The sequence below is a fragment of the Cervus elaphus genome, chromosome 22 (genome assembly GCF_910594005.1).
Source record: "Cervus elaphus chromosome 22, mCerEla1.1, whole genome shotgun sequence".
Taxonomy (NCBI): domain Eukaryota; kingdom Metazoa; phylum Chordata; class Mammalia; order Artiodactyla; family Cervidae; genus Cervus; species Cervus elaphus.
Window position 1 is genome coordinate 52,933,408 of NC_057836.1, and position 11,920 is coordinate 52,945,327.

At 37.1% G+C, this 11,920-nt stretch overlaps 1 protein-coding gene across 4 annotated transcripts in view; it reads left to right on the plus strand.

Annotated features, from left to right (window-relative positions):
• IGF1 (insulin like growth factor 1) overlaps positions 1-11,491 on the plus strand; it is a 79,761-nt gene extending 68,270 nt beyond the window's left edge. For all 4 annotated transcript variants that reach the window (XM_043881097.1, XM_043881096.1, XM_043881099.1 and 1 more), the window contains exon 4: positions 5,034-11,491. In XM_043881097.1, coding sequence (XP_043737032.1) covers positions 5,034-5,093 — 60 coding nt within the window. In that variant the 3' untranslated portion in view covers positions 5,094-11,491. The remainder of the gene's footprint in view (positions 1-5,033) is intronic.
• The last annotated feature ends 429 nt before the right edge of the window (positions 11,492-11,920 follow it).

The following is an 11,920-nucleotide window of genomic DNA, read 5'->3' on the forward strand; positions in this document are numbered from 1 at the left end:
ATGTCATACAATACTTAACTTGTTTGTAGTGGGTGGAGATGGAAACATAGTCTATTGAAAACATCACTGCTTCCTCCCTAAAATTTAAAGGGGCTATTATCATCCTTTTAGATTCTGCCTCTCAGGCAATGTCTCACAAAGATAGGCGGGGAGAAAGTAAGGGCTAATCATATTCACAGGGCTAGCTTTTGCTAAATGAATATTGTGCTACTAGATCTCCATTAATAGCATACAAACGGGACTCAGCTCACACTGGGATCAGGGAGGGTACCCACGTCCCTAGTTTAGAGTCTTGCCTTACCCTCTAAACCAGCATCTGCCACCATCTGGGATCATGGGCAACTCATGACATTATCAATTACTGTTGCGTTTTGCAACACCAGATATTGGTCTACCTCTTTGGGAAGCATCATGGTCGAGTATCTATCTGGTGAGCTCCAGGATCAGAAGCGACTGATACAAATCCCAAACATGGTTACATCTTCACTGTAAGAAATCAGGCACGTTGCTTTTTATTCATATTTCATGAAGGTAAAATGGGTAAGACACTAGTACCCATCTCTGAGAGAACTATGAGAATTAAATAATAAAATGTCTACAATTAACACTTATAAAACAGTGACCAGCACATACACATGTTCAACTGGTAGAACTGTTATTCTTTGATGAAAATAATAGGTGGTTTTACTATTAGTTCTAGGTCTGTCAAGTTGTTCCTATGTGACCTCAAGCAAGTCACTAAATCTTCAGGAGCCTCAGACTGTGAATGATACCAATGTAAACAACCTCATCTCCTGAGGTTGTTGGGAGGATTCACGGAGATGACTGTGTAAACTGTAAAATGCGTGCAAATTTTAATCAAGATAACTATTACTGCCATTGTCGTTAGCTCTCAGGGAACTTAAAAAGTTTGTGGACAGTTTTCCACTGGAGAACTAAGAGCTAGGATCACCAAGAGATAATGGGGGAATGTGAATGATCCCTTCATGGCATTTTCCAACTTCCTATATATCTGTGTATGGCATACACTGTGTAATAATGTATATCACAAATTAACCCCTAGCAAACCTATCGCTCATGAGTCAGTTAACCCTTCCTTCAGAGGGTATGTTTCCTTAGCCAACCCCACTGAGCTTGAGGACCAACTTTTTTTTATTTGTAAATAATCTTACCTTCTCTGGTGTCAATAGGAAACAGTATTTACTCACTACTGTTTTCCTTTCAAAAAATCTGTCTAGTTGCATACTAGAAACGGTTTTAGCTGGCTTGTTTGTCTTGGACAGGCTGTTGAAGTGAAAAGTTTTTGCTTGGCTGAATGTGGGGCAGTTTCATAACCCCTTCAAGAAGCACACTGAGGAGGGAGGATGCCAGCTCCGACGGCTGCCCCGCGCAGGCCTCCACTTGCACCCATTGTCCAGGGGGGCCCGCGTCATTAAATTAAAACAATGAGCAAAGCAACAGATGCAATGAGACTAAATCCTGAGTGCTTTTGTTTTGTCACTGTCATTGTCTGCAACAAAGAAGTCACATGTGAGAGCCTGGGCAGAGAGCCAAATGCAAACCAGACGCCATCCCAGCTGGTTCTGAATGGCCTCCATCATACGCCTGTGTGCATGGGAACCATGCTACTTGGAGCAGTGTCAGCTTTATCGAGTGAGTTTCTGCCCAGGACTTGGCTGTGATGCCGAGACAGACCCAGCAGAAAGAGCCCAGAAGATCCCTCCACTCAGACTTTACACCTTATACTTCTGCTTTAAGAGAAAAGAAAGAGTTTCTGAATTGGGGAAAGGGATAAGATCTATGTGGTTGGCCAAACCAACCTCAATCGTTTTTGCTACAGTGATCATGAATGTGAAGAGAGAGGTACGGAATATACCTGAACTTTTTCTTCTGGAAGCCTGTGACTAATTTGGCTTGAGAAGAAGACTGGAGATTAAGTACCTCACATACTTTCTTTTTACTTGTAACCGAGTGTTTCCTTAGAATGGGCTTTATTCAGATTCTTTAAAATCCTTTTTCTAAGCTGTCATGCCTTGTAAACAGAAAAAGAGGCTAAAACCCAAATTAGGGTATTTTTAGTCCTGTTAATTAATTTGGTTACTAGTCAGATAGAGCAATAGTATCCTTAAAAATAGTGATTATGGGGGTTTGATGAGCCATATACCGTCAGCAGGGTCTACTGAGAACAGAACAGAAATGTTTCAAGGAGTTTGGGACAGTAGTATGTCCACTCTGTCGCTACATGTCTTTCTTCCATTTTCCAGAGAACTGCTTTAAGGAAGCAGAATAAGGTGTAAGTTTAGAAATAAAAACTTTACCGGTAGCTTAACAGCAGATGCTTTGTAGAGCAACAAATGCATGTCAAGTGAACATGGTAAAATTTGTATATTAGAGGGGAAAGTGCCAGGATTGTAAACAGATAGCATCTCAAGCTCTCCTACACGAATGCCCATCTTCTTCCCACAAAGATTTTTTTTCAGTGGCCACTGAGCTAGATATATATTTTTTTTTGAGCTAGATATTTTAATAAACATTTTTACACAATGGTGTTTTCCTCCTTCTATTCAGGAGGTATGATTTTTTTTTCCTTTTCACTTATTTTTATTAGTTGGAGGCTAATTACTCTACAATATTGTAGTGGTTTTTGCCATACATTGACATGAATCAGCCATGGATATACATGTGTTTCCCATCCCGATCCCCCCTCCCACCTCCCTCACTATCCCATCCCTCTGGGTCTTCCCAGTGCACCAGCCCTGAGCACTTGTCTCATGCATCCCACCTGGGCTGGTGATCTGTTTCACCCTTGATAGTATACTTGTTTCAATGCTGTTCTCTCAGAACATCCCACCCTCGCCTTCTCCCTCAGAGTCTAAAAGTCTGTTTTGTACATATGTGTCTCTCTTTCTGTTTTGCATATTGGGTTATCATTACCATCTTTTAAAATTCCATATATATGCGTTAGTATACTGTATTGGTCTTTATCTTTCTGGCTTACTTCACTCTGTATAATGGGCTCCAGTTTCATCCATCTCATTAGAACTGATTCAAATGAATTCTTTTTAATGGCTGAGTAATATTCCATGGTGTATATGTACCACAGCTTCCTTATCCATTCGTCTGCTGATGGGCATCTAGGTTGCTTCCATGTCCTGGCAATTATAAACAGTGCTGCGATGAACACTGGGGTGCACATGTCTCTTTCAGATCTGGTTTCCTCGGTGTGCATGCCCAGGAGTGGGATTGCTGGGTCATACGGCAGTTCTATTTCCAGTTTTTTAAGGAATCTCCACACTGTTCTCCATAGTGGCTGTACTAGTTTGCATTCCCACCAACAGTGTAAGAGGGTTCCCTTTTCTCCACACCCTCTCCAGCATTTATTGCTTGTAGACTTTTGGATAGCAGCCATCCTGACTGGCGTGTAATGGTACTATTTTCACCATCAACATACAAAGTACTAACTTGCTTTTATAAAGGACTTGGTGATAACTCTAATGTTCCAGGTAGAGCTGAAAATATGTGTAAGAAAAATGATCAAATCCCTGTGGGTCTGAGTCAAAAGGTATCATTTCCAGTGATTAGTAGTTGACTCTGCCTCAGCTTCTCACCCTCTCCAGTTCTCAGGTCTGAGTGATCTCCAAGGTCCCTCACAATGATCTTTAAATGTCTAACAATGATTGGAAGAGTGATCATTTCCTTAGCCAGAAGGAAAGATTTGGAGATTCCAGTGCCTGTGATGAGAACCCTTGGTTTTGGTCTGGATGGAAAATGTTCCTGGGAAAAAGGAATCCTTAAAACTCATTCTGTACCAATGATTATCCATTACGTCCTTCTCTCAGGGCCTCCTGACTAGAAGGAAAATCAAGAGAAGCCGCACCTGATGTTTATGCATGTAAATGTCATTTCCTTCTGGATTTTATTTTGCAGCTTATTTGTCTAAATAAATGTTGCTACTTAAGTATGTTCAAGGATAAAATAATAATTACAGAAGAAGTATAATGACTTGATCCTGCACATTATCAGAGGGTTCATTATATTCATTCAATAGGTATTTATTGAGCACCTGAAATGTTTTGGGCACTGGTGTAGACATGGAGCTGTAACAGTGAGCAGAGACATGTCCCTATTATCATAGGGCTTCTATTCTAAGCAAAACTCAGTATTCCTTGGATAACAGAATGGTTGTTGATAGGTGAATGGTAGCACCAAAACAAGGAACCCAGAATGTTTAATCCAAGAATAGTTCCTTTCCAATAAATATTGAATAATAATAATAATAGTAAATAACAATTGGTAATACTTATGTAGTTTTCACGGTGTTCAAGGCCTATTATAAGTGATTTTATGTTCTAATTTTTTAATCCTTAATCCTAAAAGGTAGAAACTATTATTATCACAGTTAATGGATGAAATTGAGACACAGGAGATTGTCACTTACACAAGTTCACATAGCTAGAAAATAGAAGAACCAGGATTTGAGCACAGCTCAGAATGTCTGTGATTTTGTAGTTTCCAAATCTGGTACAAAACTTCCCAATATTCTACTTCAAAACCTCTGCCTCTCTCCAGAGGAGAAAAAGAAGAAAGTGAAAAGTTATCTCCTTTTTACAGAAACTAAAACAGAACAAAAAGCAATAAAACAATGGAGGATGATCCCAGCATATGATTTTTTTTTTCTCACTAGGAAAAGATGTTCCAAGCCAGAAGACTGGATTTTAAAGGATCCCCTTCCTGCCAAAGAACCTGTGATAGTGGCAGATGAATAAACACATATTTTTGTGTGATTACAAAGCAATTTGTGGTCCCCATGCCATCAAGGGTAAATTGAAGTAGCTTTAGTGAGGTTTGTCTAAATGAAAAACCCAAGGCCATCCACTTGTTTATGTCTTTCTCAGAAAACCCTGGCCCAAGTTGTCTATTAAACTGACTGGTGAGACATAAGGAATGAAGGTTGAGACCCAGTGTTAGAAATAGATGGGTTGGGTACATAAAAATTCATCCAAGTGATGTCACTTTTTCTCCCATGTTTTTAGGAAGTACATTTGAAGAACACAAGCAGAGGCAGTGCAGGAAGCAAGAACTACAGGATGTAGGAGGACCTCCCCAAAGAGTGAAGAATGATGCGCCACCGGCAGGACCCTTCGCTCTGCACGAGTCACCGGTCAAACACCAGAAGACCCACCAAAAACAAGTTTGATAACATTTCAGAAGATGGGCATTCCCCCCAGTGAAACGAGTAAACATTCCAACATTGTCTTTAGGAGTGATTGTTCAAAGCTTTGCACCTTGCAAAAATGACCCTGGAGTTGGTAGATTGCTGTTGATCCTTTATCAATAATGTTCTATAGAGAAAAAATATATATATAGATCTTAGTCCCTGCCTCTCAAGAGCCACAAATGCATGGGTGTTGTATAGATCCAGTTGCACTAAATTTATCTCTGAATCTTGGCTGCTAGAGACATTCATTCAGCAGGCTTGTCTAAGTGGTTTATTAATTTTTTTATTTGCACTTCTTTTTACGCAACACAGGCTGTTTGTTTTACAGTGTCTGAAAACCTTGTTCCTCTATCCCGCCCCCCTCTCCATCACCTTTATATTTGCTGAATTTGGCCTCCGAAACAGCAGCAGCAAGCAGTTAAGTAGCACACCAGTGTTTAACCCACAAGATCCCATCTGTGGCATTTGTACCAAATATAAGTTGGATGCATTTATTTTAGACACAAAGCTTTATTTTTTCCACATCTTGCTAAAAGATGCAAGTAGTTACAACTTTGAGGCCAATCGTTTTAGGCGTATGTTTTAAGCATAGAAAGTCTCAAACTGAGTGGTTCCTTCAAGAGATGAGTTAGTGTGTGACCTGATCAGTACTTCTCTCTTTTTATTTCTTCCATATAGAGCACTATGTAAATTTAGCGTATCAATATTACAGGATATATCAAACAGTATGTAAAACTCTGTTTTTTAGTACAATGGTGCTATTTTGTAGTTTGTTATATGAAAGAGTCTGGCCAAAACGGTAAAAGGTGAAAGCAAAACTGAAGAGGAAGCCTGGAGCCAAAGGTTACACAGAGGGGAAGGGTACTCAAAACTCAAACATTTGGGAAAGAAAAGCTCCCCAATTATGGCTTCCAAGGAAAATAAGACACCAAGTCCACTGATACAAATTTGATTGGCAAGTCCAGAGAGGAGTAGAAAAAGCAGAAGGCTAGGAGTTTAATAATCCTGGTTTCTTATTCTCGCTGAAGAAACAAACATCTGACGACTCTGCCATGGACTCACCACTGTGTGACCTTGGGCAAGTCACTTCACCTCTCTGTGCCTCAGTTTCCTCATCTGCAAAATGGGGGCAATATGTAATCTACCTACCTCACAGGGGTGGTATGAGGATTAAAAAGATAAAGCTCCAGATTTTTATCCTGAGTTGCTATGAGGGCATCAAGATCAGAGCCCTTGAGTTGCTAGGATGCAAAGAATTCTATAAACAACCCATTCACAGCATAGCTAGAAAATTGATAAGCTGAATGCTCTTGACATGCCAGTTCTTGTCAGTGAGGCTATCCAACTAACTATCTGTTAAAAGCTAACAGTTCAATCTCTTTTAAAACACTTTTCAAAATAGAAACATTTGCATCTACAATTTGATTTTGAATTCTGCATTTGGATTTATAAATATAAAGTGAAAATGGAGAAAGGAAAAGAAAGAAGGAGAAAAACAGATTTCTACAAGTGAAAGAATGGTTACTCCTTTTGTTAGCACATATTGACTCTTCCAGGCATTTACTAATAATCGAATAATTTGTTGTTGTTTAGTCGCTCAGTCATGTCCTACTCTTTGTGACCCCATGGACCATAGCCCACCAGGCTCCTCTGTCCATGGGATTTCCCAGGCAAGAATATTGGAGGGGGTTGCCACTACCTCCTCCAGGGGGTCTTCCCAACCCAGGGATCGAACCCACATCTTCTGCTTGGCAGGCAGATTCTTTACCACAGAGCCACCTGGGAAACCCAATCTAATAATACTTATTTTAATATCATAAATGAGACTATTCGTTTTGAAAGCCACAGTTATTTCCTCTCTTTAAGCCCAAGATTTCAAATACTGAAATAATAACTAGTAAAAAGTCACAAATTTACTTTCCTGAATGTATTTTGTTCTTATCCTTGGAAGTATATACATAAACATATATTTTTAAATTTTTTTTCCACAAAAACATGCTTAACCAGAGTTGCAAGTTGAGAGACAAAAGTTTCTTTCACAGCTAGAAATTTTCTAGCTCATAACTCTTGTCTGCTTAGAAGAGTGGCTTCTAGTCCTCTGTGGATGTATCTTATCCATTCAATTGAAAATTGGTATCAAGAAAACCCAGTGATAAGAACAAGTCCGTGCTGACCTAGAAAAATATTTCCTGTCTATATATCAAGGTTTTCTTACTAAAACAACAAATCATTCATCATTCATATCTTTTTATCTGCCTTAGAATTTTTTGGTAAAAAGCAACCAGACTTGATTATTTCATGTAAATTATATCCCTTTTATTCTTGGAGAGTGTACATGCAAAACAAAAATAGCATCTTTGGTTTTCATTCCACTGGTTCACCTCAAGGTTCAGAGGCCAGAAAAAAAAGAGATTTCTTGTATCTCCAAACTTATGCAAAAAGAGGCCTCTTTAATGGATGTCCCTTTCAGCCAACTGGTATTTTAACCTCAGTCCACAGTGTTATTTGAATTCAGCACCTCCAGCATGCTGAACTATGTTCTGATCACTGTGGACAATGTAAAAGAAACCATAGGCGGTTTTGCTCTTCATCTGTTTTCTAGACATATGGGTTCTGTGGATCCACTGGGAAAATGGATACATTTTCCCAAAATGGCACTTCTGATTTTTATTTCTTATTCCTAGTGTATACCTTTTTAAATTACTGACTACCAATAACATGTTACATGCAACCTTCAACAGACTTATGTTTCCAGACATAGGTGAATATGTTAATTCTAAGAGTGTCTATGACTTATTTGATTCACTAATAATTCTATTCATAACCAAAAATACTCCAGTGAGGAAAGCTTAAATATGGAAAGCCATATTACTTTTCTTAATTTTTTCTAACACACAGTCCTATTCAACTGTATCATAAATCAGCTAGTTAAAAATTAGCTAATTATGCTAACCCACTGTCTTATTTTCAAATGATTTAAAACTAGAAGTCAAATTGCTGTCAACTCCAAAAACCAGCTGATCACTATACAGTACAGCAGAATGACCCAGTATTGACAGAAGGAAGCACAAAAAATCTTACAGCTCAATTTGTAAGCTTTACTTTAGAATTTTAAGATGAGGCAATATCAAGATATTTGCAAAAGAACTATAAATACATGTAAGAGTGAGCTTTCAATTTATGGGTTGATTTCCAGTTTAATTGACAACACAATACCTAGGTCAAATGTCCGTTCCCAGTTCCCCAAATAGTATAATTGCATTATTAGAACATTTTAAAATGAAGAAGACCCACTAAAAAAGTGAAAGCATCTTTCCATTAGAATCCACTCTTCTAGAGATAAGGGAAAACTCTCCCAATACTCACCCTACACACACACACACACTCATTCTAAGAGTCCAATGGAATATTGAGAAGAAATCGCTTCTTTGAAAAATCTTTAAAAAAAAAAAAAAGCCTGGTGTCCCTGGAGAATCCTTCCCCTCCTTGGAATGTCAATGTTTGTGTAGATGAAACCATCTCATGCACTGTGGCTTCAGGGTTTCTGTTACTAGTTTATGCACTTGGGAGAATGCTTTAAAACGGAAGATGTAGCACATTTTGCTTTCCCATTTATTGTTTGGCCAGCTATGCCAATGTGGTGCTAATGTTTCTTTAAGAAAGTACTTGACTAAAAAAAAAAAAAAGAAAAAAAGAAAAAAAAGAAAGCATAGACATATTTTTTTAAAGTATGAAAACAACAATTCTATAGCTAGATGGCATAAGAAAATAGCATTAGGTCTAGTCACCACCACCTTTCAACTTTTTATCACTTGCAAGTAGTGTACTGTTCACCAAATTGTGAGTTTGGGGGTGCGAGGGCTGAAGATGAAAATTGTTTTAAGTTAGAAGGCTCCATTGTTTTGTTGGCTCTCAAACTCAACAAAATTAGCAATATATTATCCAATCTGAACATGTTGTTTGATTCAGGAGCATGGAGTATAGAAGGGAAAGAAAAAAGAAAAAAAAAAAGACCTTATAGGCAAACGGCAGAATTGAAAAGATGATTGAGTTATTCATTGATTTGTGTGTGTGTGTGTGTGTGTGTGTGTGTGTGTGTGTACTCTCTGCTCTAAAACATACTCAGCAAGTGGAGAAAATAAAAACAAAGAGAAAAATGCATAGATTCACCTGCTAAAAATAGCTTCTGCCACATCCCCCTTGAGTAGTTCTTTGGCGTCGACTGGTTTAATAGAAGATATTCTCCCTTCACCTAAACATCTCAAAGAGCAGTAGCTCTCATAAAAGCAATCACTGATCTCATTGGGAAGTGTTGGAAAGTATTTCCTTCTGAGATGGGGGTTATCTACTGATAAGGACAGAGAAGAATTTATGAGAAATCGTTGAAAGAGATGGCTAACAATCTGTGAAGATTTTTTTGTTTTTGTTTTTACTTTATACAGTCTTTATGAATATCTTAATGTTCAAAAATGACTTGTTTTTTTCTTCTTTTTTTATATTGGAATAAGGGATGATAAGTTAAACCCATATAGACTGATTCTTTAAAACTATAGGCTAGATAGAAATGTATGTTTGACTTGTTGAAGCTATAATCAGACTATTTAAAAATGTGTTTGCTATTTTTAATCTTAAAAGATTGTACTAATTTATTAGAGACAGATCCTATTTGGCTTTCTTCATAAGAAAGAGCATTTCCCTTCAAATCACCTGGGCTTTCCCATCGATGTTTTTGAAAGAATAATCTGATTTATGCATCATTATGGCATCATTTATTTTCAAATTTTAAAATAAAATAAGTGTGATTCTTCATGCCCCTCTCCTGCAATGCTCGTAAAGTCCAAAATCTGAAAGGGGCAGAAAACAAGAGAAAATTTTGTTGGTTCTTTGTTTTGGGTTTGTTTGTTTTTTATGCTAGTGTTTAATCCTATAGTACATATTTGCTTATTGCTACGTTAATATTTTAAAAGACTTTTCTGTTAGGTATTAGAAACTGATACATAGATATCTTTTTTGTGTGATTTCTATTTAAAAAAAAAAAGGAGATGAGATGACTGTCTGAGCTTTAAGTGCGTGTGGTACAGGATAAAGATACAAATTTAAACAATCAAATCCTATCTGGAGCAATACTTTTTGTAGAGAACCTCTCATAGATGAGACAGAGGCCCAGGGAAGTTTTCAAACTCTTTTTTTCCTCTTAGTCCTTATTCATTTAGTATCTGTCTCAAAATTTTGTAGAGGACTGACCAAACTGAAACCCTGAAATGAAAGGGACCTCTTTTAAAACATACATTTCACCTGTTTTCTTAATTTATGAAGCCACATTGATCTTAAACATGGTCCCCATTTCTCCCCATTCTTCAACTGTCATTGATAAGGTCTTTCAAGAAAAAATCACTTAAAAAGAGAACACAAAAATTCAATTGTCACTGCCCAGTTGAAATGTAAATTAAGATATAGTTTCTCCAATTTAACCTCTACTGAATCTCACCTGTCACCTTCAAATGGCCTTCATTCTCCTTAGGATATGCCCTTTTTTTAATTGCCCAGGCCTAAATGCACTGATGTAAAAGTAGGAAAAATGAAAGAAGAGCTCAAAAATCCCTTCCAAACCACCCACTGGCCCCACTCACCTACCCATAGCAAAATCACTACTGTTAATCCCTTAATCTGATTTTTTTTGGGTATTTATCTTGTACCTGCTGCTAAACACACTGCAGGAGGGACTCTGAAACCTCAAGCCACCTACTCACATCTCTTATCTGTGTCTGTGTATTATTAAAATGTCTATTCAAATATCAAAAACTTTCAAACATCATGCAGCTTGTATTCAGTTTATACAAAGGCCCCAAGTACTATGTCAGATCTCTTTTTGCTGAAAGAGCTAATGAAGTTGAAACCTGGGATTACATCGTGTGTTTTGCTTCATTTGTTTTTATCACATTTATAGGCCAAGTGTGATAAGTAAACTTACAGACACTGAATTAATCTTCCCTGCTACTCTGAAACCAGAAAATAATGATTGGTCATTCACTATATCTGTCTTAGTTCAAAACATATTTTTTATTAAATTAACTCTGTATTTGAAATTATTATTCAATTCATTTATGGCAGAGGAATATTGATCCTAATGACTTCTAAAAATGTAACTAACTGAATCATTATCTGACATTTACTGTTTAATAAGCATATTTTGAAAATGTATGGCTAGAGCGTCATAATAAAATGATATATCTTTCTTTAGTAGTTACATTAAAATTAATCATGTTTGATTAATTCGTTCTTTTGGACAATGTTGGTGTAATGTGTCATTCCTTAAGAATTCTATTGTAATGTAGCATTTTTATTAAGATCATTGCAGCAAATAAAACATGAAAACTTACCCAGAAAATAAAACTAATCATACACCAGAATGGAGATATCTTACAAAATTTACAGGTTATATTTAAAAATAAATGTTTCAAAGAACTTGTATAAACTATGTAAGAGATGTATGAATTGTACAATAGATCCATTAACAATAAAGCAGTTTTAAGTAAGCCATCCCACTCACTGTAATCCAACAGTGAGTTATAACCCATGACACAAAGCATTTGGGAAAAACTTTTCTATCATGCAGGGTACATAATATACAAGCAGCATTTAATACACTCCCATGTGGAGAGATGTTATAAGAATGTGATCTCTCAACACTGAATTTTTGTT